Below are 26,184 nucleotides of genomic sequence, written 5' to 3'. Positions count from 1 at the left end.
TTATTCTATGACAGGCATGGGCCATGAAATGCTGGTACTGAGCTCTGGGGATAAGCTGACTCCTCTGTTGGGGAAGTGGTAGCCTTCATCTCTCTCCCCCCCAGTAGAAAATAGCAGCATTCTTATTCCTTTCCTTTATTTTGCAAGGCAATGGGGTTAAGTGACTTACCCAAGGTCACACAATTAGGTGATTATTAAGTGTCTGAGGCTGAATTTGAACTCAGGTCCTCCTGAGTCCAGAGCTGGCACTCTATCCACTGTGCCACCTAACTGCCCCTCCTCCTTTCCTTTTTGCTGATTCTTTGGGGGTGTCTTCTCTCGAGGATCTGGATCACCTGGACCCAAATGTGACTGGGAGGATGGGAGTTGGGCGGGGGTGTGGAATGGAGGAGAAAGGTTGTGCCATACTTCACACAGAAAACATAATTCATAGCCTGTAATTTTTTTCTGCTCACCCACCCTCTGTTGTGCCCGCCATCTTCTTTGAGCCAATTTGCTGCCTCTCATTTCTTCTACCTCTTTTTCTACTCAACCACACTTTCCTTCACTCTTTTGCTTCACTCCACTCCCTCTGCCCTGGCTTCTAGACTGCCTCATGTGTTAGCCCATCTATTCTCTTGCTCCCATTTCCTGTTTACTCTTCCCCATCCATTCTGTGTCTTTCTCATTCAATAATGTCTCCTTCCCATCTGAGAACCTGAGGGCACATACACTGATATGGGCTTCCAAATGGCCATGTGGTCATCTATCCAGAATGCTGGAGCTAGAAATTGTTTGGGCAAAAGGCCTGGAACCTGGAAGGCTGAACCAATGATGCTGATAGACAGATGGCCCCCTCGGCACATGGCGCACATTACATGAAACTTTTGGGCAACATTGATTCGTCTTTCTCAAACATTTCATTAACTTTATGCATTTTCTAGATATGGCAACTATCTCAGTGTTCCTCAATATGTCTTAACCTTTTAATCTTTCGGAGATCAATGAATTTCCCTTGTGGTGTTGGCCTTTGTTTATGAATGGGTTGATCTCTTAAAATATCAACGGTTTCTCTTGAAAAAGAGTTCATTGTTCTTTGTATTTTTACAAATTTAAGTGTAGGTATAATCAACATAAACTCTGGAAGTACATATTCCTGTTCCTGCTTGCACTGGACCAATTGAGTCCTTGGAGTATGACTGGTATCTTCCCCTTTAGATTCTAGGTATCCCTGAGGGAAAGGGAATATTTTCCTAAAGGTGGCAGCTTGAGGGTCCATTCCAGTGTGTTCTTCCCAATATTAATCACCACTTAGTTAATATTTCCCTTATTTCATTGATTGGCCCAGTGATTCATGTCCCAGTATCATTTAACCAATAAATATCAATTAGCTTTTATTCACAGGGATATTTCCCAGAAAGATCTAGTAAGAACAGAAATAAAAAGACTTCCTTGTTCCCCCCCTCAAAAAAAAAATCTGGGGCATGCTTTTCCCATTCCACCTGGGTCCTTGGGAAGAGTGGGCTCAAACTTAAAGGTATTTGTTCTTAACCATTCACACCCCCCCTCCACTCCTGAGGTCATTTGGTCATTTCCAAAGACAGACTGGCCAACAGATGAAGTCATTCTATAAAATGGCATCCCAGCTGCTGGGTCTGACTCATTGCAGGAGTGGATCATGTAGGTCACTCACTCCTTGGGGCTGTCCTGGAGGCAGGCTTTGGGGCCACATAGAATGACCTTGGCTACACTGAAAAAACCTTAACAAAAGATGTATTTTCCCATTAGCAAAAGGTGGCATTTATGTTTAAAAAGAGCTTTTCACTCTTTATCTCATTTGATTCTATAATATCCTAGTGAGAGTCATGGTGTAAGTTGTATCCTGATTTTATAGCCAAGAAAAATGAGGCTTAGAATGGTTCAGTGACTTGCCCAAGGTCACCCTGCTAGTAGATTTCTGAGTGGTCATTCAAATATGGCTATTCCAAACTCATTTCCATAGTTTACTCCTCCCTTTCTAGTTCCTTATTGGATGATAGATCAGCTAAGTGCAGTGACTCAGGAGTCAGAGGACTTAAATCCTGCCTCCAATGCCTTTTGCCTGTGTGACCTTGGAGGAGTCATTTACCTCTGGGCCTCTTGTCTAAAAGGAAGGGTTTGAACTACAATGGCCTCTTGGTCCCTTCTAGTTTTAGATCTAGGATTCTATGATTTACAACTGAAAGGAAACTGAGAGATCAACTAATCCAACCTCTTTGTTTTGCATGTGAGGAAACAGTATCAGGAAGGGACTTCAGGGTTGCACAAGCAGAAGATGGCAGAACCAAGGTTCAAATTCAGGACCCCGAATTCCAAATTGAGTGTCCTTTCTACAACTGTAGGTACTAAGTTACAATGGAAAGAATGTTAGACCAGGGGTGAGAAGACCTGGCTTTCAGCTTTGGATCTGCTACTGACTAGTGTGATCTTGTTTATGTTACCTCTCTTGACCTCAATTTCCTCATCTGTTGAATAAGGTAATAATAACAGATGCCCTGCTGAATTCCAAAGGTGATTGTTGAGATCACATAAGATACATACATAGATAATGTTGAATAGGTTAGAAAGCTCTTTCATAGATATTAAAGATTAACTCATCAGGACTGAACAAGCCCCTACTTGGACTCAAATTTGGTAAGGAGTATTTCTCAGAAGTTAATGCTATGTTCTTAGTAGAGTACAAGCTGCTAAGTACATTGATCATGAGATGGTTGTTATATATGTATCCATCTGGCCAGCAGCCTGCCATCACACGGTCATGAATCACAACTGGCCGTTTGTGCTTGTCATTAGCCATACGGAGCTGAATACCTTCCACCACCTGCTCTGAGGAAAATCGACATCTCTTTAGATTTACTCACTGCCATTTTCCATTTGGGGAACTCCAGTGTGAAAACAAACCTACTTTCAAGCTAGGAGCTGGGAGGGTACAGAACCCAGGTTCTCAGTCTTTTTGGTCTCAGAACTCACACAGAGAGCTTTTGTTTAAGTTGGATATAGCTATCATTATGGACTTATTAGAAAAGAAAACATCTGAATATTGTTATGAAAATAATTCTGATTTTACTGGTCCCCTGAAAGGGCCTTGGGGGCTCCCAGGGTTCTCTAGACTACACTTTGGGAAACACTGCTATAGAACAAAGAGCACTTGATCAAGAGTCAAGAGGTCAGGGTTCGAATCCTGGCTCTGCACTGACTAACTGGATGGCACCAACTGAGTTACTTTCCTTCTGTGACTTTCTTTTTTTCCATCGGTAAAATGAGAGGGTTGGACTTGATGCTGCCCCTGCAGTCTTAGACTTTCATTTTTCCAATGGAAACATTTCTCACCAACATGCTGATGGTCAAGTTATCACTCACAGACTCTACTTTCTGTCTTGGCCTACCCATTGTGTGTAGCAGTTATTTGGGGGAAAAAGATGCTTTGCATCAGGGGACCAGAAGGTGGGGCCTATAGGCCTAGAGACCAAGTCTACATGGTTGGCACAGTATAGAAGACTTGTGGAGACCTGGCAGCCCTGTGCCATGCCCTTGCCTTCTGCCTCACTGTTGAGGGAGGTCTTCTGGTAGGCAGACTTTTCCCCATTGATGCCCACATTCTCTCCTCTTCTCTCACCATCAAAGGCACTGGGTGGCCTCAACAAGTCTTTGGGTCTATGGCCAAAAATTGGAAAATCAGAAACCATTGGTTTGAGAGCTGGGAGAGAGCTCAGAGACTAACACATTTAACCTGTTACCCATCAAGGAACTGAGGAACTGAGAGGAGAAATAGCTAGTTTAAGGTCACATAGGTCATAACTGGCAGAAGCAGGATTCTAAAACAGACCCCTTGACTCCAAATCCAGCACTATGTCACCTCCAGATTAATTTAGGGAAGACAGAAGTTGTTCAGATTAGGCACCTAATATATTGGAAGAGATCCATCAGTCATCTCTTTTGTTCTCCATACATGTTGCCCACCAACCTTACAACGAGCAGGAAGTATCTGGATGCTGGACTTTCTTATAGTAGCTTTCTTTCATAGGTACAACATCTCTGTCTCATTCTTATTTGTGATAATCCAAGCAGGAAATACTGGATTTCAGAACCACATGGATGCTTTGGGGTAATCTAGACCAATTCTCGCACTTTACAGAAGAGGAGACTGAGACTGAAGGAGGACAAGTGATATGCCTAAGGCTATATGGACAGTGAATCAGTAGTAGTGTTGACAGTCATATAGCAAACTTTTGCAAAGAGTGTTGGACATACATTATTTCATTTAATCTTCACAGCAATCCTGGGAGATTGGTGTAATATTATATCCATTTTATAGATGAGGAAACTGAGGCTGAGAAAAGGAAGTGATTGGTTCATGGTCACATAGGTAGAAGTGTCCAAGGCAAGATTTGGATCCCCAGGCATCTTGACTCCAGGTCCCAGGCCCTCTCTAGTATATCACACTATAGTTGCATTAGAGTGAAGCCTTCAAACCCAGGATGAATGAACACTTGGCTAGGAATGTGGCAGAGGGGATTCTGGTTTGGGTCCAGATTGGCCTAAGTGGTCATCAAGGATCTTTCCAGTGCTAGGATTCTGGGAATCATGCTGGCTCATGATGATAATCATCCCCTTTTGTCTTTATAGGTTTTGCAGAACATCCTGGAAACTGAACAGGACTATGCTAAGGAACTACAGTCGCTTCTTGGGACCTACTTACGACCACTCCAGACTAATGACAAGTAAGATTTCCATTGTAAGGTCCACACTCAATAAAACCCAATAATGCCAGCCAGGGCAGCCATTACACTGGTGTCTTGGAGCTGGGCAAGTGCCCTTTAAAAGAATTCCCATCATGCATGAGTTGCCAAGAACATGGCCAGGGCAACAGAAATCCTACAAGATGTCGCTCCCCAAGAATTTGGCTGTGGAAAAGAAGATCTGATTTCCCTTTCTGTCGGGTGCCATGTTCATCGTGGATCTTTTTTTCCATGGTGCATCTGGCTTTACCTTCCAGAAATGAAATGGGCTCCCTGGTTATTTTACTCTGTGGTTCTCGCCAATAATCCCTGTAAGCATGTGAACTGGGCAGGACACAGATTGACTCTGACCTTTGCTCTCCAGGAAGGCCTCTCTGCTGGGATCTGATAGTGGGAAACCCCAGCAGAGGGCTGCCCAGAGGAACTGCGGGCAGCTGACCTCAGACAGCTCCCATTCACTGGCAGAATTTTCTCCTTCACCTTTGCACTGATGAAAAGCAGTTACTTAGAAAGGTGTCTGACAGGAAACTAACTTCTCCCACCTTTTCCTAATGACTTTCCCTGCTTCCATTTTCTTGGAGATATCATGGAGTCTTTCCTCTCTTTCCTTCATGCAGTAAGCTTCTTTCACTTCTGCTCCTGCATCTTTTATCCCATCTTTTCCCTTTCTCTTCACCCCATTATCCTAGGTCAGGCCCTATGGTAAATACCTTCCTAACTATTTGGAGACCCTGCTTCTAGGCTCTCCTTTCTCCCACTTAAGAAAGAATTTTCCTAAGGCACAGCTCTGACCATGTCATTCCCCTACTCAAGAAGCTTCAGTGGCTCCCCATTTACCTGTGGAACAAAATCCAAACTCCTTCTTGTTGTCCGTCCTTTGTTTTCAAAGAAGACCAATGAATGATTTCCTGTTGGATGATGTCTTGATTTGTTGCATGAACTGGATTTAAGTAAAGCAATGTTGCACAAAGTTGTCAACCTCAGTCTCTCTTAGTAAGTCATTGCAGCCCTCTGGCAGGACAAAAGTTGGGATGACCATTGATGACTTGGGATGCAGTAGGTTGGCATCTTCCATGTCTGACTTAGCTTTAAGAGCTCCACAGGGGCTGCTTCAGCTGTCTTCATGGCCATTGGAACAAATTATTCTCATCTACACATTCCATCAGGGCTAGTCTTTATATGCTTGGGGTAGACATCCCCTCACTCATCAATGGGTTTGAGGTTTGTTGAATACTCAACTTTGGTCCATCTGCTGAGATGGTTTTCCCAGAGTGTTTTTGCTGTGCATGCTACAGCATCTTGGAGCCACAGATGAGAGACAAATTCCTTAGCCTGGCATTTAAGGCCTCAACTATCTACCCTCCCTTACCTGTCTTTCCCCCATCTCCCATCTCATATAGTATAGCCCCAATTCGCTTCTGAATCTCCATGTATATGCTCCCTCTGCCTGTAGTGGCCCTGTGTCCCAGTCTCCATCTTTCATGAAGAATTCCCTGATCCTTCTTTCCTCTACCTCCCAGTGAAAGTGATCTCTTCCTCATCACATTTCCCTGAATGCTTTGCCTGGACCTCTCATTAACCCTTCTCATATTCTTCCTCCTCTTCCCTCCTTTTTTGTCCTTAGTTCTTGTTCTCCGTAACAGAATTTAAGCTTCTAGAGAATGAACCCTGTATCGTATGCTATCTTGAACAGGGTCCTGCAAACAGTTGGCGTTTCCTATGTGTTCTGTGCCTTGAAATGCATCTTGGCCATGTGAGGTGACTACTGAAAAGCCTCATGGAGTCCTCTTCAGTGTGTAGGTGTCCAGCCTTTGTAAATACAGACTCTTTGTACAGGCATGTGTTAATATTTACCTTGGCCCAGCTTTATCAGAGATTAAGATATTGGCAGAGTCTGGTGGAAAGCTGAGCAATGATTTTCAATCAGTCTGTATAATTGAGGACAAAACCTTTCCCTGGCTTCCGTTCCTCTCTTGGCTGAGCTCTTTGAGGGCTAACATGGCTTGTTCAAAGGGAGCACAATGCATCTTTTGCTCTCTTTTCCTTGATGTTGTAGAGAGAATCAGACTGGGGACCTGAAACCTTGTATGGAGATGTATGTAGAAACATAGTACATATTGTACCTGTTTGCCTGCATGAGTTGGGGCAAATCCGCTCCTTTCTCTCTCTCTCTCTCTCTCTCTCTCTCTCTCTCTCTCTCTCTCTCTCTCTTTTAGTTTTTACAAGGTATTGGGGTTGAGTGACTTGCCCAAGGTCACACAGCTAGGTAATTATTATGTGTCTGAGATCAGATTTGAACTCAAGTCTTCCTGACTCCAGGGCTGGTGCTCTATCCACTGTACCACTTAGCTGCACCACGCCCCCTCCTGAGTTTCTCCATCTGCCAAAAAAGAGAAGCCTGGACTAGGGGACCTCAGGGTCTAAGATGAAAGTCTTTTTTGTTTGGTTAAGCATTACCCCATGCTGAAAGTCTCAACTCTAAACTGTCTCCAAATAATCATAAAATGAGATACTATCTCAGTGCTTTGCAAATCTTAAGGTGCTTTTAGAAATGATGTTAACTCTTCTTGTGAACTCTTGTCTAGTTCCGCATTCCAGAATGTTCCTGCTTTCCCGACTTTGTGGACCTCCCTCCCAATGAGAGAGATTTTTCTTCTAGGAAGATTCAAACTTCCAGGGCCTAGATTTAGTATTGGAAGAGACCTCAGAGATTATCTAATCAGACCCTCTCATTTTACAGATGAGGAAACTGAGACCCAGAGAGGTTACCCAAGTAGTAAGTAGCCCAGCTGGAATTCAAACCCACAGGCTCTGATAGACAATCCAGGGCTCTTCTTACTGTCCCTTCCCACCCTTCCTTTATTGCATCCTGTGACTTCATGCCTGTAGGGAATTACTGGAAGGATGACTCCCTCCACCAATGGAGAATAGTAACTCTCTGGGAGTCTTAGAGAATCGCCCAGACCAGAGAACTCCTCTATGTTAGAGGCCAGTGAGTAAACATCTTGGGACCCTGTTCAAGATAGGCTCTGACCGACTGTCCTGCTCCATGACCGCACACTGGAACGAGACCGGAAGTGTTGGAGATTCTGGGAGCATGGGCAACTCAGTGGATCAGAGATCTTGGAGGTAGAGGAACTCCAATCAATCCTTGCAGCTGGCAGGGAAGTACTTTTCTGATTTGATTCTCCCAACAACCCCACAAGATAGATGCAATAATAAGAAAAAAAGGAAGAATTCTACATTATAGAGCCAGGCATTGTGTTGAATGCTTTACATATATTTGTGCCTCACAACAACCCCAGAAGGTGGGTGCTCTTATTTTAACAGATAAGGAAATGGAAGCTAAGTGACTTGCTCAGGGTCACACAGCTAGTGAACTCAGGACCTCCTGCCTCCAGAACCCGTGATTTCTCCATTGTAGTGCTACCTGGCTATGCTATTGCAGGAGACAGGGAACTAGACAAGACAGCAGTGAAAGCTTGAGAGCTTAGAGGAAGTATGACTCAGGAAGATGGAAGCTAAGAGAGAAGGAACAGCCAGAAATCAGAGAAAATGGCAATACCTGTGCAACCTGACCACCGCCAGGGGAGAATTCCAAGTAAATCATCCATGGACTCGTTTCCCCACCCTCTGAGTCCTTTTTCTGTATCGGCGCATTTCCTTTATGAACCTATCCAAAAAAGCTTGCTTGATATGAAGCTTTCTTTCTTATATGTTTATCCAGGCTCTGGATAAATTAGGCTACTGACAGCGTGATACACTTGGAGGGGTCAGAGAGGATGGCAAACTTCCGACGGCCATGGGAAAGGCAGCAAAATGAGGTTTTGCTAGCTGTCCCAGAGAGCAGTGAGACCTTTTAAAACTCTACCTTTTGGTAGCATCCGAGTCTCTCCTTTCTTAGCAAGGTATTCTGTCTGTAAGGTGATATCTACCTAGATCTATTTTCTTTGACTTCTCAGAGACCATCTTCCTGAAGCCCAAGTCTTCTCTCCAGTAACCCAGATCAGGGTCATTCAGACTTTTTTGGGGGTGGGGGGCTTTTTTTGCAAGGCAGTGGGGTTGAGTGACTTGCTCAAGGTCACACAGCTAGATAATTATTAAGTGTCTGAGTTTAGATTTGAACTCAGGCCCTCCTGACTCCAGGGCCAATACTCTATCCACTGCGCCACCTAGCTGCCCCTGCCCCCAAATAATTATTACAAATTGCCTTTTTTTTTTTTTGCCTTTTCTTGAAGACCTCCTAGGCAGGGCAAGCTATGCTAGCCAGGTCTTTTCATTCCTTCCATAATCTACCCATCTTGGTTTCCCTACCCTAATTGTTCCTAGCTGTGCCCTGAGGGACCATGTAGAATAAATGGAATTCCTCTTCTGCCCTTGTTTGAAGTCACCAGGCCCCCACTAAGTCTTTCCTCCTCCAGGCCCTTTATCAATCTCCATAGTCTTACTAACTCTGCAGTGTCTTTCATAAATTGTGATGGCCAAAATTGAAGCTGATATTGCCATTGTTGTCTGAGCAGGGTAGAGAATGGTGAGACTTTTCTTCTCAGCTCATGGCCATGGTGGGTTTTTTTGGCTACTCAGGAGACTCAGGATACTCAGGTTGAACTTGCAGACCACTAAGTCCTCCAGATCTTTTTCACTCTAATCATTGTCTCATCCTGCCTTCCCTGTGCCATACTTGTAGAGTTTTTCTCTGTTAAATTTCTGCTTTTTTTGATTTGGCCCACTGCTCTAGCCTGGTGTAGCCTTTTGTAGAATCTGTCTGTCATTCACAATGTCAGCTATCCCTCCCTGCCGGGAGTGTACCAGAGCCCCTAGGTAAATTTTCAGTGTGAGAATCTTCACCTTGGAATTTGACAAACACCACAAATTAAGGCTTGATTTGTGGTTTTGTTGATGTCTAGACTTAAGAAAATGATGCAGAAAATGTTAATAATTCATATAAATCTTAAAAAGTGTGTCATGAGAATATGGTTTTCTTGTACCTGCAGAGCCAGTTGTTAAACATTTACTAACATATCCTGCTCCCAGCTTTGTGCTACCTACAGACTTGATAGGTATGCCACATATGTCTGGTTTATGTCATTGCTAGTTTTTGTTTCTATTTTAGGTTTTTGCAAGGCAATGGGGTTAAGTGACTTGCCTAAGGCCCCATAGCTAAGTAATTCTTAAGTGTCTGGGGTCAAATTTGAACTCAGGTCCTCCTGACTCCAGGGCTGGTGCTCTATTTACTGTGCCACCTAGCTGCCCCCATGTCATTACTAATGATGTTTAATAGCATGTGACCAAGAACACACTTGGGGGATGATCCATTAGAAACTGACTTCTGGGTTGACATTGGCTCATTAATGATTGATCTGTAGATGTGGTCAGTCAAGCAGTTCTTTGTACTTCCCTGATTAAGTTGTGAATTGAACCTTCTTCTCTTTATGATACCTACACCAATGCCCCTAGAGATTTTGAAGCACTCTTTTCTAAAAATTAGTGATCTCTGGCATTTCCTTTATGAACCTATCCAAAAAAGACCTATTTAGCTTGATAGGAAGCCATAGGATGATGCCTGGTACTGGTGCTTTCTTTCTTATATGTTTGTAAATTATTCCTTTAATAATCAATTATAGAGGGGGCAGCTAGGTGGTACAGTGGATAGAGCAACAACTCTGCAATGGAGAAAGCATGGGGTCTGGAGGCAGGAGGTCTTGAGTTCAAATTTGAACTCACTAGCTTTGTGATCCTGAGCAAGTCATTTAGCTTCTGTTTCCTCATCTGAGTTCAAATGTGAGCTCAGACTTGATAATTACTTATCTGTGTGATCTTGAGCAAATTACTTAACCCCATTGCCTTACAAAAACAAAAAAAAAATAATTGATTACAGAATTTTACTAGGAATTGAAGTCAAGTCCCCCAGCACATTATTGTTTGAGGATAGCACCCACTTTTCCTTTTTGAATAATAGTGATGATATTGTCCATATCCATTTTTCAAGGCACTGATGCTATTCTCTGTGATCTTTCAGGGTTGCCATCTCTGATAGTTCTTTTAGAACCTGGGGAGGTAGTTCATCATCCTAGCCTGGTACCTTGGGTTTATTCTGTTCTCCTTTATCTTTGATTTGGACTTCCTGGTAATTATTTCCAGTCTTTACTTCATGGGTCGAGGATCATCTTCCTTGGCAGAGAAAACAGAAGCTACACGTGACATGAGTAATTCTACCTTCTCTCCATCCGTGATCCATTGGTGTTGGGTTTTTTTTGTCACCATTAACTTTCAAATGTGTCAGCTGCTGGCTTGAAATTAGATTTGGGGGAATGTTCCTTCCCAAAGCTTTCTCACTTATTATGGTTCCAGATCATTGCTGGGTGGAGCTCTTGGAAGGGCCCCAGAGATAAGTGTCTTGACTTCCCTAGAGATGAGTTGAGGACTTCCCTCCCTGATGCCCTTGTCTTCCCTCTTGGGTTTCACTCTTATTCTTGGTGGCTACCTATTCCTGTTGGTGTATTAATTGATGGTTAAGACGAAAGTAGTAGGGGGGTGGCTAGGTGATGGCTAGGTGGCGCAGTGGATAGAGCACCAGCCTTGGATTCAGGAGGACCTGAGTTCAAATCCAGCCTCAGACACTTAATTACCTAGCTGTGTGGCCTTGGACAGGCCACTTCACCCCATTTGCCTTGCAAAAATCTAGAAAAAAAAAAGAAAATAGATGAAAGTAGTAGGTGATTAGTTGATTCAAGTATAATTCCTTCCCTCCCCCCTCAGTTATTTGCCTTTGTGAATAGGGATTATCGTGAACATCTGTTAATAATAGTATTGTTATTTCTACAGCAATTTGGAGTTTGCTTAGGGCCTTATTTGTATGATCTCATTTGAGCCTCTCAATATGGGCTACTAGGTAGCACAGTGGATAGAGTACTGGTTGTTGAGTCAGGAGGGCAGGAGTTCAAATCCAGCCTCAGACTTTACTAGCTGTGTGACACTGGGCAAATCACTTAACCCTGACTGCCTCTCATCCAGGGCCATCTCCAGTCGTCTTGATTCCTTTCTGGTCACTGGACCCAGATGGCTTTGGAGGAGAAAGTGAGGCTGGTGACTTGGCACAGCACCCTTTCATTCAAATCCAATTCATGTGCTTGTCATGGCATCACCTCCCTGATGTCATGGTCTTCTTTTAGAATGAAGGACAAACATTATTACTTTGCAAATGGAGAAACAATTGCAAAGAAGCCACATGACTTGATTGTGATCACTTTGTAAGTGTCAGACAAGATTTGAACCCAGGGGTGGCTAGGTGGCGCAGTGGCTCAGTGGATAAAGCACCGGCTCTGGAGTCAGGAGTACCTGCGTTCAAATCCGGTTTCAGCCACTTAGTAATTGCCTAGCTGTGTGGCCTTGGGCAAGTCACTTAACCCCATTGCCTGGCAAAAAAACTAAAAAAAAAAGATTTGCACCCAGCTCCTTCTTTACTCTAAGTCTTATCTATCCTCTACTATCTTTCTAGACCAGAGATCTGGAGTAGGATCTGGCTCTGGAAATCTGAGGACCAGAGTTCCAATTTCAGTACTATGCGCTCCTAATTGGGTGGCCTTGGGCAGGCCGTTTAACATCTCTAGGTCTCGGTTTCTCTTTCTTTCTCTCTGCAAAGGGAAGCAGTTCCACTAGCTGATCTCTGTGAGCCTTCCCAACTCTAACATTTCATGATCCTATAACTTGAAGGAATGAAACTGCCATGGTGAAGGGACAGGTGCTGGGGTTGCTATTTCAGCCCTCGAATCATGCCATATAGGCCGTCACCCACTTGGAAGGCCAGACTAGGCTGTCCATCTGAGCTGTGTGATTCCCCAAATTGTGATGCGATGAGTGAAGTCGGGACTATTCTCATCTTTGGTATGGCTGGAAAGAACAACCCAAAAGGGTTTCTCAAATGTATATTCTTAGCAACTCAACCTTTGTGCTCATGTTCCAAGGCCTGAATCTGCCGAGTAGAGCTAGTTGGGGACTGTGCCCTTCAAAGGCAGTGACTGCTGCCTTCCTACTCAGCAGTCTGTAGACCATTATCGTCTCTTTGACATTGCCCCTGCCTACCCAGGTGGGGGCACCCCCCAAACTGTACTTGAGTACTGAACTGTGGTTGAATGGGCTTATTAGCCTGTCCTCCCTCAGCTGACTGACTCCTTTCTGTCTGAGTTTCTGCCCTATGGCTTTCAAAGGCTTCGGACATCACTGGCCCAGAAAGGAGTTGACTGTGGCACCATATGAGACTTTCCTACCCTGTGTACAAGGAAATAAGAGGCTGGGGGGCCATTAGTTGACTGGGTCACTCTACCTTGGGCACAACGGATAGCAAGTAGCTTTGGAGTTGGAGGGAACCTTAGAAACCATCAAATTCAACCAACTTGTTGTACAGAAAAGAAACCTGAGGCCCAGAGTGAGGAAATGATATTCCTGGAGGCAGCTAGGTGATATAGCTGCTAAAACATTAGGTCTGAAGTCAAGAAGACTGAATTCAGATCCAACCACAAGGACTTCCTAGATGTAGGACCCTGGGCAAATCATTTCACTGCTGCCTGCCTCAGTTTCCTCATCTGTAAAATAGGAGTAATTCCATCACCTACCTCTCAGATGAGTTATATCTGTGCCACACCTTGCCTGGCATCCAGTAGGTGCTTAATAAATGCTTATTCCCTTTCCTTTTCCCTGAGGTCACACAGAGCATCATAGACCTAAATTAGTAGGGACTGCTGAGGCCATCTAGTCCAACCCCTTCATTTCACAGAAGGGGAAACTGAGGTTCAGAGAGGAGAAAAGATTTGCCCAAGATCATAAAAGTAGCAAGTGTCAGTATTGAGATTTGAACTCAGGTTCTCTGGCCTCAAATGCAGTATTCTTTCCACTGTATCACATTTCTCCCCCTCTTTTAAAAAAAAACCAATAATTTGTTTTCTATCAGGATAGAAACACACACCACTGAAGTGTAGTTCAACAGACTTGGGCTTTTTGGTTGTTGTTTAAAATATTGAAAACGACTTTGTTTTTTTAAGATAGAAGAGGCCCAATGAGAAGCAGGGAAAATCAGAATGACTGATTATGCAGCCTTGGGCAATTTGAAGGCTAGGTTTTCCCTGGCAAAGCAAAGTATTCTGTTCTGTGCCTTGGAGTATGGGACTAGAAATCAGGACACCTAGCTTCCCATCCAACCTCAGAAACCAATGCATGTGTTCATAGACAAATCATTTCCCAACTTGTTGTCTCAGTTTTCTTATTTGTAAACTAAGGGGTCATAAAATTAACATTGCCTACCTTATATTGTTGGGTGATTTTATAAAGTTTTTTTAAAAGTGTTTTTATCTAATTATCAGACATTTATGTTTTCCCCTCTCTTCTCCTTCCCCCTCCCCATTAGAGAAAACAAACAAACTAACTAACAAACAGACAAGGAGATAACATAGAAGCAAAGCAAATTTCTACATGGATTGCTTCCAACAATCCCACTGCTGACCCTACTGGCTGGTGTCTAGGATTGAGCTAATCGGAGATCCTCCCTCCTCATTCCCCCACTCCAAAGAAAAACAAAAGCAGAACAACCGCAGCAACCACAGCCCCTGCAACAACAAATCAACCTCACTTTTCAGGTCAAGAGAAGATAAAAGGACCACAGTTTGAAACTGGAGTAAAACACTTAAATTTTGTAATTCAAGAATTGGTTTGTTAGAGCATATGATCTATGGGTTTAACAATCAGAAAGCCCAGTCACCTCAACTTTCTATTGGGGACTCGCCTTTTTCCTTAGGTTTACACATAGAAATCTTTGGATACATGAAAGTGGAGGGGCGGCTAGGTTGCGCAGTGGATAGAGCACTGGCCTTGGAGTCAGGAGTACCTGAGTTCAAATCTGACCTCAGACACTTAATAATTACCTAGCCATGTGGCCTTGGGCAAGCCACTTGACCCCATTGCCTTGAAAAATCTGAAAAAAACCACCACCACAACAAAAACAAACAAACAAGAAAGTGGAAAAGTATGCGAAGTTGTGGACTATGCACATTTTAGGCTGTTCACATGACAGAGAAACAACCTGTCTGAATTTCTGGCAGCTCTTTGCAAACTAACATTAATCTTCTAGGTTATTAATTGGAATGAAACTGAAAGGAAGAAGGTTGAGGCAACTGGCTGGCCACTTTTCATGTAATCACTAGGGACAGTTAATTTGTTTATTATTTTGTTTTGTTGTTGAAATTGGTATCTGGGATTCTTTCCTTCTCCCAAAGAGTATCTTTTTTAAAAAAAATATTTACTTAAATTTGAATTTTAAAATTTTGCCCCTAATCTTGTTTCCCTCCCCCAACCCCCACAGAAGGCAGTCTGTTAGTCTTTTGTTTTTAAGGTTTTTGCAAGGCAAATGGAGTCAAGTGGCTTGCCCAAGGTCATAATTATTGTGTCTGAGGTCGAATTTGAACTCAGATAACTCCTGACTCCGGGGCTGATGCTCTATCCACTGCACCACTTAACCGCCCCCAGTCAGTTAGTTTTTACATTGTTTCCATGCTATACATTGATCTAAGTTGAATGTGATGAGAGAGAAATCGTATCCTTAAGGAAAAAAATTAAAATATAAGAGAGAGCAAAATTATATAATAAGATAACAGTTTTTTTTAAAAATTAAAGGTCTTTGCTCTTTATTCAAATTCCACAATTCTTTCTCTGGATACAGATGGTATTCTCCATCGCAGACAGCCCAAAATTGTCCCTGATGGTTGCTCTGATGGAATAAGCAAGTCCATTAAGGTTGATTGCCACCCCCATGTTGCTGTTAGGGTATACAGTGTTTTTCCGGTTCTGCTCTTCTCACTCAGCATCAGTTCATGAAAATCCCTCCTCACTGAATTCCCATCCCTCCTGGTTTCTAATAGAACAATAGTGTTCCATCATATATATATATATATATATATATATATATATATATATATACACACACACACACACACACCATGATTTGTTCAGCCAATCCCCAAATGATGGACATTCACTCAGTTTCCTATTCTTTACCACCACAAACAGGGCTCCTAGGAATAATTGCGTACAAGTGATGTTTTTACCCATTTTCATGATCTCATCAAAGTATAGACCCAGTGGTGGTATTGCTGGATCAAAGGGTATGCACATTTTTGTTGCTCTTTCCCAAAGAGTATCTTTTTTTTTAAAAAAACAATTTATTTATTTTGAGTTTTACAATTTTTCCCCTAATCTAACTTCCCTCTCCCCACCCTCCACAGAAGGCAATTTGCCAGTCTTTACATTGTTTCCATGGTATACATTGTTCCAAATTGTTTCTTTAAGGAAGAAACATAAAGTATAAGATATAGCAAGATCAGACAATAAGATATCAGTCTTTTTTCCTAAATTAAAGGTAATAGGCCTTGGTCTTTGTTCAAACTCCACAGTTGTTTCTCTGAAAACAGATGGTATTCTCCATCACAGACAGCCGCAAATTGACCCTGATTGTTGTCCTGATGGAATGAGGGAGATCATCAAGGTTGATCATTGCCCCCATGTTGCTGTTAGGGTGTACAGTGTTTTTCTGGTTCTGCTCATCTCATTCAGCATCAGTTCATACAAATCCCTCCAGGTTTCCCTGAATTCCCATCCCTCCTTGTTTCTTTCTTTTTTTTTTTAGATTTTTCAAGGCAATGGGGTTAAGTGACTTGCCCAAGGTCACACAGCTACGTAATTATTAAGTGTCTGAGTTCGGATTTGAACCCAGGTACTCCTGACTCCAAGGCTGGTGCTCTATTCACTGCACCACCTAGCCGCCCCCTCCCTCCTGCTTTCTAATAGAACAATAGTGTTCCATGATATACATATACCACAGTTTGCTAAGCCATTCCCCAATTGAAGGACATTTACTTTATTTCCAATTGTTTGCCACCACAAACAGGGCTGCTATTAATATTTTTGTACAAGTGATGTTTTTACCCTTTTTCATCATCTCTTCAGGGCATAGACCCAGTAATGGTATTGCTGGATCAAAGGGTATGTACATTTTTGTTGCTCTTTGGGGGTAGTTCTAAATTTCTCTCCAGAAAGGTTGGATGAGTTCACAGCTCCACCAACAATGTAATAGTGTCCCTGATTTCCCATATCCCTTCCAACATTGATTATTGTCCTTTCTGGTCATATTGGCCAGTCTGAGAGATATGAGGTGATACCTCAAAGAAGCTTTAATTTGCATTTCTCTAATAAGTAATGATTTAGAACAATTTTTCATATGACTATGGATCGTTTTGATCTCCTCATCTGTAAATTGCCTTTGCATTTCCTTTGACCATTTGTCAATTGGGGAATGGCTTTTTGTTTTAAAAATATGACTCAATTCTCTGTATATTTTAGAAATAAGTCCTTTGTCAGAATCATTAGTTGTAAAGATTATTTCCCAATTTACTACATTTCTTTTGATCTTGGTTACAGTGGTTTTATCTGTGCAAAAGCTTTTTAATTTAATGTAATTGAAATCATCTAATTGGTTTTTGGTGATGTTCTCCAACTCTTCCTTAGTCATAAACTGCTCCCCTTTCCATAGATCTGACAGGTAAACTAGTCCTTTGATCTTCTAGTTTGTTTATAGTATTGTTTCTTATGTCTAAATCCTGTGTCCATTTGGATCTTATCTTGGTAAAGGGTGGGAGATGTTGGTCTAATCTAAGTTTCTTCCATACTAACTTCCAAGTTTCCCAGCAGTTTTTATCAAAGAGAGTTTTTACCCCAATAGCTGGACTCTGGGTTTATCAAACAGTAGATTACTATAATCGTTTCCTGCTATTGCACCTAGTCTATTCCACTGGTCCACCACTCTGTTTCTTAGCCAGTACCAGACAGTTTTGATGACTGATGCTTTATAATATAATTTTAGATCAGGTAGGGCTAAGCCCCCTTCTTTTGCACTTTTTTTCATTAAATCCCTGGAAATTCTTGACTTTTTATTTCTCCATATGAATTTACTTACAACTTTTTCTAATTCATTAAAGCAATTTTTTTGGAATTTTGATCGGTAGGTCACTAAACAGGTAGTTTAGCTTTGGTAGAATTGTCATTTTTATTATATTAGCTCAACCTATTCGTGAGCAGTTGATGTTTGCCCAGTTATTTAAATCTGGTTTAATTTGTGTGAGAAGTGTTTTATAATTGTTTTCAAAATGATTCTGAGTCTGTCGTGGCAAATAGACTCCCAGGTATTTTATATTGTCTGAGGTTACTTTGAATGGGATTTCTCTTTCTAGCTCTTCCTGCTGTATCTTGCTAGTCATAGAAAAGTTGAGGATTTATGAAGGTTTATTTTATATCCTGCAACTTTGCTAAAATTGCTAATTATTTCCAGTAGTATTTTGGATGATTTCTTGGGATTCTCTAGGTGTACCATCATGTCATCTGCAAAGAATGAGAGTTTTGTCTCTTCCTTACCAATTCTAATTCCTTCAATTTCTTTTTCCTTCTCTTATTGCTGAAGCTAACATTTCTTTTATTTCTTTTTTTTAGGTTTTTGGAAGGCAATGGGGTTAAGTGGCTTGCCCAAGGCCACACAGCTAGGTAATTATTAAGTGTCTGTGGTCAGATTTGACCTCAGGAACCCCTGACTCCAGGGCCGGTGCTCTATCCACTGCGCCACCTAGCCGCCCCCTGAAGCTAACATTTCTAATACAATATTGAATAGTAATGGTGATAATGGGCATCCTTGTTTCATCCCTGATCTTGTTGGTAATGCCTCTAGCCTCTCCCCATTGTATTTAATGCTTGTTGATGTTTTCAGATAGATACTGCTGATTATTCTAAGGAACAGTTCATTTATTCCTACACTCTCTAGTGTTTTTAGTAGGAATGGGTGCTATATTTTGTCAAACACTTTTTCATGGGGGCGGCTAGGTGGCGCAGTGGATAGAGCACCGGCCCTGGAGTCAGGGGTTCCTGAGTTCAAATCCAGTCTCAGAAATTTAATAATTACCTAGCTGTGTGGCCTTGGGCAAGCCACTTAATCCCATTGCCTTGCAAAAAAAAAAAAGCTTTCTCAGCATCTATTGATCTAATCATATAATTTTGGATAGGTTTGTTATTGATATAATTAGTTATACTGACAGTTTTCCTAATATTGAACAAACCCTGCATTGCTGGGATGAATCCTACTTGATCAGAATGTATTATCCTAGTGATGACTTGTAATCATTTTGCTAAGATTTTATTTAAGATTTTTGCATCTATATTCATTAGGGAAATAGGTCTATAATTTTCTTTCTGTTTTATCTCTTCCTGATTTAGCTATCAGCACCATACTGGTTTCATAGAAAGAGTTAGGCAGAGTTCCATCTTTCCCTATTTTTCCGAAGAGTTTATATACAATGGGAACCAATTGTTCCTTAAATGTTTGGTAGCATTCACTTGTGAATCCATCAGGCCCTGGAGATTTTTTCTTAAGGAGTTCAATGATGGCGTGTTGAATTTCTTTTTCTGAGATAGGGTTGTTTAAGTATTTAATCTCCTCTTCATTTAACCTGGGCATCTTATATTTTTTGTAAATATTCATCCATTTCACTTAGATTGTCAAATTTATTGGCATAGAGTTGAGCAAAATAATTCCTGAGTTATTACTTTAATTTCCTCCTCATTGGTGGTGAGTTCACCTTTTTCTTTTATGATACTAGCAATTTGGTTTTCTTCTTTCTTTTTTTAATCAAATTGACCAGAGTTCTATCAGTTTTACTGATTTTTTTCATAAAACCAACTCTTGGCTTTATTTATTAATTCAATAGTTTTTTACTTTCGATTTTATTAATTTCTCCTTTAATTTTTAGAATTTCTTATTTGGTATTTAATTGGGGATTTTTAATTTGTTCTTTCTTTAATTTTTAAGTTGCATATTTAGTTCATTGATTTCCTCTTTTTCTAATTTATGCATGTAAACATTTAAAGATATAATATATCCCCTGAGAACTGCTTTGAGTGAATCCCATAGGTTTTCCCAAAGAGTATCTTGAGAGGTAGTGTGGTAGTAGACCTGGGGAATTTGGAAGACCTAGGTTCGAGGCATTTCACCTCTCAGTTTTTTAATTAGTCTGAATTGCTCAACAGTTGCTTCTATGCATTAGTGGAGAGAGTTTTCCTGTCAAGAGTTCTCTGTGCCAATCGACACCCGTTCCCAGAAGCATCTTGTCTTTGGGAGAGTATATCTATGTCTTTTGAGTCTTTTGGCCAGCTAGTAAATGCTTTGTTTTGCAGTCCCCTTGCTGATGGCTACAGGGCCCTATTTTAGATCGGTTAGCCACTTGCTAAGCCTTAATCGGTTCACTCCTATGTGCCAGGCACTGTGGAAAACACTTTCTGCCTACAAGGAACTTACATGCTTCAAGAGGTTGTTTTTCATCTTTCTGAGGAGATATTGAATCTGGTTTATTCTCTGCCATCGGTGGACATTTTTCTCCAAGAATGCGGATTGCAGCCCATCTATCTACATCCATATCTTCCGAGACCTTTGCCTCAAGAGATTCACCCAGTGTACTAGAAGCCTTCATGTCCTCTGGGCTACTTGAGGATACCAGTGGATACCAACAAAGCCCTCATAATGAAATAATAAATGTATTGATTACATTCAACACTCTTATTCCTTTTTAAAAGCATTGGCCCTCCTGTACTTAAGGGGGGAACTGAGGGAAAAAGATTAAGTAGTCTGTTTCCTGAAAGCCTCAAAGAGAGTGTAGATAAAAATGAGGGTGATCCACCAGGAACTCTTGGTTTCTGGTCCTTTGGCCAATGCTCCCAACCATTTAGCTGGGCCCTTAGGAAACTAAAAGTGTGTTTCAAACCCTAATCAGACATTTTTCCCCTGCAGGCTGAGTGCTGTGGAATTTGCTTCTTTATTGGGCAACTTTGAGGAAGTGTGCACATTTCAGCAGACCCTGTGCCAAACCTTGGAGGACTGTGCAAAGTAAGCCTGGGGCTTGACTGTGGAACTCAGGGGTGTGGAGGCTTATGGGAGAGGGCCTGGATATGGTTAAGATCTTGTAGGCATTTGTCTGCTTTTGTTATGTACTTGACCACGTGGAGAGGAATGATGCCAAGAGAATCCAGGATCATAGTGTTGGCAGTGACTGCCAAGGTTGTAGGAAGTACCTGCAGTCATTGGAAAGTAATCTCAGTTTACTGAATTTGGTTCACCTGAGAGAGATGCTGTGTTATGGGAGACTGTGGCAGCATCCTCATGTCAGAGACCTAATGACCTTTTGTACCTTGGACAGTAGGGAGGTAGATTGGGCAGCTTGACGGCACTGCAATGGCTAGAGAAGTGGGCCTAGAGGAAGATCTCAGTTCAAATCCAATCTTAGACACATCCTAGCTGTATGACCCTTGACAAGTCATTTTACCTCTGCTTCAGTTTCCTCATTTGTAAAATAAGGATAATAAGAACCCCTCCCTTCCCAGGGGTACTGAGTAACAAATAAGATAATAATTATAAAGCACTTGGTACAGAGGAAATGCCATATAAACATTAGCAATTGTTAGCTATTAGATTGTGAGCTTGAGGTTTTTTTTTTTCCATTAATTACTCCTAGCATTATTTAGTGCTATGGAAGAAGCACTAGTTTGGAGGTCAGAGGACCTAGGTTTGAGATTTGCCTGCTGCTTGCTACCTGGCTAACCTTGGACAAGTCCCTTTCCCTCCCTGAGACTCAGTTTCTTCCTCTAAAATGAAGGGGCTTCTAGGGCCCCTTCTATCTTGAGATCTAGGGTCCTGTGATTTCTCTCTGGCATTTTCACTGAATTCCAAGGAAGTTTGGAGCAGAAAAAGGATATCCTTTTGGTAATGCCGCATGGGAATATAGGCTTTATTTCTATTTTAGTATGTGGTACATATAGTGGTATATGCTGTTGAAGTGACAGCATGGGATGAGTATGACTTTTAGAGTGGGCTTGAGTGTGCCAAAGCCTGGTGATAGGAACTGAAATGCCTGAATATCCTTAGGGAGCTTGGGTCCTTTGGGGTGGACCAGGCAAAGTGACTAGAAGTCTATAGAAAACATCAGGAGAGCAGGCCACCAGGATTCCAAATGATGGAGCGTCAAAAGCAAGACTGAAGCTTGACTAGATGAATCAGCTTTTTGCTCTCCTCCTCATCTTATCCCATTCTCACCACCCAATTCAGGTCACATGTAGCTTTTTGTCATTTTTCTTACTTTTCCCCTTCAGATTTTCCATGAATTCATTGTATTTTGTTCTTCGAAATAAATTTTAGTGGTGTCTTTTGTTTTGTGATTACATACCACCACCATACCACAGTTCAGTCCTCTCTAATAGATGGAGGCATTAATTGGGGGCAGCTAGGTGGGGCAGTGAATAGAGCACTGACCTTGGAGTCAGGAGGACCTGAGTTCAAATCTGGCCTCAGTCACTTAATAATTCCCTAGCTATGTGACCTTAGGCAAGTCACTTAACCCCATTGCTTGCAAACACCATAAAAGAAAAATGGTTAACTGAAAGAAATTGGAGTAATGCTCACATCTGATAAAATTTGCAATATCCTACCCTCAGAGTCCCCCACCTCATTATCTGAACCCTATTTCCCCCATTTCCAAGTCTTTACCTAAGGGAGATCCATATAAGGATATCTTTCCTTTTTCTCCCCTCCCCTTCATCCCTCCTGCATATAGGGAAGGGGGACAGGTTCCCAGAATGTTCTATCCATGTCTTTTGTTTTTCTCACATCCCAATTTCCCTTCTCTTCCTCTCTACATTGATCCCTCCTTTGAATCAGAGAAAAATAGTTATGCAAAACTGACTGACCATATAAGGCAGCATTTACACCATTACACACTCATAGTCTTCTGTTCTCTATGGAAGAGGGAAGTGTTATTTCATCATCTGTTTGGTCACACCAATTAATCTGAGTTTGTTTAACTTTTAGTGTTTTTCCTCAGCTGTAAAATGGAGATAAGGGTAGCATCTGTCTAGTTCACAGACAGGTGCTGGTTTACAGGTTTGATGTTAGGATCAAATGAGATATTATTTGTCAAATACTTAGGACAGTGCCTGCCATGTAGTAAGTATCATACAATGTTAATTGTCATTATTGTTATGGAAATCATCTTCAGTTATTTGTTACTTATATAATATGTCTTTCCCCCTCTCTTTTTAAAACAGACTTCCAGAGAATCAGCAGAAAGTTGGAGGCTGCCTGATGTCCCTAATGCCTCAGTTTAGATCTCTGTATCTCACTTATTGTGCTAATCATCCTTCAGCTGTGAATGTTATAACTCAGCACAGGTAATTAATGCATGTTCATGTTGAAATCCTTACCAAACCCCCCTCCTAGATGATTTTGTTAAGTAAGTCTTTTGAATGCTTTTCATTTTTTACATCCTGGTCATTTCTGATATATACCCCTACCCCCATTTCCTCACCCTCCCCATGTTATAATTAAACCTTACCTTGCTTTTTTAATCATTTAATCTTTTCACTTCAATTACATGTAAACAAAATTTTTTAACTGAACCTTTCTTTGTAACAAAGAAAACCAGTTAAGCAAAAACGTCTAATTCAGAGACAGTGTACAGGCGTGTATCCTGTATCTGATGTTTTGACCTTGTAGTCACTTGTTTTTCTTCTGAGAGAAGGGAATCATATTTTATTAAGTTTTTTTAGGAGCATTATTGGTTTTTCATTTTGTGGACTTCAGTCTATTTTTAGTGATTTTCTCATTTACATTGGTATAGTCATTGTAAATTTTAGTCTTTTGGGTCTTCTTATTTCCTTCTGAATTAGGTCAGAGAAATCTTCCTGTGCTTCTCTGAATTCTTCATATATATGATTTCTTCCTCTTTGACTTTTTTAAGTTGGAATCTATGGGACAGTGGGAAGAATACCTTATTTGGCCTTAGAAGTCCTGGAATTAAGTCCTGACTTTGTGTGACCATGGGCAGGTAGCTTCCCTTCCATGGACCTCAGTTTCCTTCTTTGTAAAATGAATGGGTTGGACTTGATGACCTCTGCAATCCCATTCAGCTCCAGGTCTCCTTTCCAGACACATTAGGAAACTAAGGCATCTACTTTATAGAATGACAGGTATTAGTACCACTAGATTATCATGACTCCAGGGAGACAGTCTTGGTACAAGAAATAGACATATCATATAGCAATGTCATTTTAGGCAAAAAGAAGAATAAATCCCCTCCTCCACCGAGTTATGAGTTCAAGCTACTGACAAGGCAGCAACAACAGCTAATTTCATATCTTTTTACTCACCTGTTCCTCTAACTGATGATGGTGACCTTTAAGAGATCACAGTAATAGGGGCAGCTAGGTAGCAGCTAGCTAGAGTATTGACCTTGGAGTCAGGAGGACTTGAGTTCAAATGTGGCCTCAGATACTTAATACTCACTTAGCTGTGTGACCTTGGGCAAGTCAGTTAACCCCATTGCCTTGCAAAACCAAAACAAAAAAAGAGAGGAAAGAGATCATCATTACAAGAGGAGTAGTAACTGGAAAGAGCTTGAAAGATGATTTCGTCCAACTCCCCTCCTTTGACATTAGGAAAACTGAGACCCAGAGAAGCAGAAAGGACTGATCCAAGGTCACAGAGCAAATAGGTAGTAGAGCTGGTCCTTTAGACCAGTGTTGTCAAATTCAAATAGAAACTGATCCCTCCAGGCCACATATTGACTTAGAAAGTCACAAAATAATGCTATCTGTGTTGTATTATGTTTTTATTTATTTTGTTAAACATTTCCAAATGACATATTAATCTGCAGAAGTCCTCTGCTTTAGATCTGGAAGCCAGTGCCCTTTCTCCAATAAAATGCCAAAGAGAGGAAAAGTAAGAGAAACAGAGAATCCTAATCATCACTCTGCCTGACATGTTAGATAATTAAAAATCGATTATAATTTATAATCAAATAATTCAATAATTAAAAGTTGATTATGGGGTAAAAAAACACGTTTTCATTGAAGGCAATAGCGGGATTGTCTGCCTGAGTGACCTGAAGGAAAATAAAGTGGATCATAATAGACTAAATGCCCTTCTAAGAAACCTAAGTCCCTAATAGAGTTGCAGGGTGGAGCTTGGGACTCGAAAGTGTCCATGTCATTGAAAGCCATTTTGCTCCCATGTGAGAGAAATAAGGCTGCCATATTTCCATGGAGGATACCTGTAAGGACATCATATTTCACATTCATAGGAGATTTGCCATCCTTTGGGTCTGCCCGTGGATATGCTTTGACCTCAGCCTTAGGTCCTAAATAGCCACAGTTTTGCTAGGCTACTTAAGTCTAGGACAGGTGCTGTAATCCTTAGCTTTTCTGGACCCATGCTATCATTTTGGGGGACCAGGGAGGTGGCAGACTGTTAGGACAACAAGCTACCTTTCTGTATTCACCCCAGTCCATTGTAAGTAGGCTTGGCTTACAGGTTGTAGACAGAATAGCACATAGGCAGAATTATTCTACAGGTACCATGGGAAGGCCAAGATGCCTGCAGAACAAACGGGACTCCTGGGATGGCCATGCGGCAGCTGTGATGAAAGGGATTTATCGAATGACTGGTATCGAGACAGGTAGCTCAACTGCTTGGTCAGTTGCCTAATTTTGGCTGCTTAAGGCAGACTTTTCTCCGAAATGAATAATGTAGGAAGTTCTGACCCATTTATAGCTCAGCCACATAATCAGCGGAGACAGCACACTTATAAACAAATGCTGCCCCAAAGGCAGACAATGGCATTTATGAGGTTGATGGTGATGTTGGAAGGAATGATAATAATCATGACAGTGCTTTCAAGTCTGGGAAAGTGCTTTAGAACATCAGAGTCTCCCAATGATGCTGAAAAGTGAGTATTGAAAGTATTGTGATCCCAGTTTTACAGATGGGGAAACTGAGTGATAGGTCCCTGCTTGTATAGCTTTGTTGTTGTTCATTTATGTCTGACTCTTCAGGACCCCTTTTAGGGGTTTTCATGGCAGAGATACTTGGGTTGTTTGCCATTTTCTTCTCCTGCTCATTTTTTTTTAGGTTTTTGCAAGGCAAATGGAGTAAGTGGCTTGCCCAAGGCCACACAGCTAGGTAATTATTAAGTGTCTGAGACCGCATTTGAACTCAGGTCCTCCTGACTCCAGGGCTGGTGCTCCATCCACTGAGCTACCTAGCTGGCCCTCTCCTGCTCATTTTATAGATGAGAAAACTGAGGCAAGTGGGGTGAAGTGACTTACCCGGGTCACACAGCTAATAAGTGTCTGAGGCTGGATTTGAACTGACTTCAGTCTTCCTGTCTCCAGGCCCAGCACTCTGTCTACTGTAGTGCCACCTAGCTCATATAACTAGTAAAGTGTTAAAGACAGGCTTTAACTCTAGATCTTCCTGCTTCTAAGTCCAGCTATTTTTAACCTGGCCAACATGGTGGTGCTT

General features: G+C 41.6%; 1 protein-coding gene across 7 annotated transcripts in view; it reads left to right on the top strand.

The window, feature by feature from the left end:
* The window catches only part of ARHGEF6 (Rac/Cdc42 guanine nucleotide exchange factor 6), a 126,917-nt gene that overhangs the window by 62,082 nt on the left and 38,651 nt on the right, over positions 1-26,184 (top strand). For all 7 annotated transcript variants that reach the window (XM_074206477.1, XM_074206478.1, XM_074206476.1 and 4 more), the window contains 3 exons: positions 4,645-4,739; positions 20,626-20,721; positions 22,932-23,054. In XM_074206477.1, the coding sequence (XP_074062578.1) occupies positions 4,645-4,739; positions 20,626-20,721; positions 22,932-23,054 (314 nt within the window). The remainder of the gene's footprint in view (positions 1-4,644; positions 4,740-20,625; positions 20,722-22,931; positions 23,055-26,184) is intronic.

The sequence above is a fragment of the Macrotis lagotis genome, chromosome X (assembly GCF_037893015.1).
Source record: "Macrotis lagotis isolate mMagLag1 chromosome X, bilby.v1.9.chrom.fasta, whole genome shotgun sequence".
NCBI classification, from domain to species: domain Eukaryota; kingdom Metazoa; phylum Chordata; class Mammalia; order Peramelemorphia; family Peramelidae; genus Macrotis; species Macrotis lagotis.
Note: the sequence above shows the minus strand (reverse complement) of the source record. Positions and strands in the feature narration are given on the sequence as shown.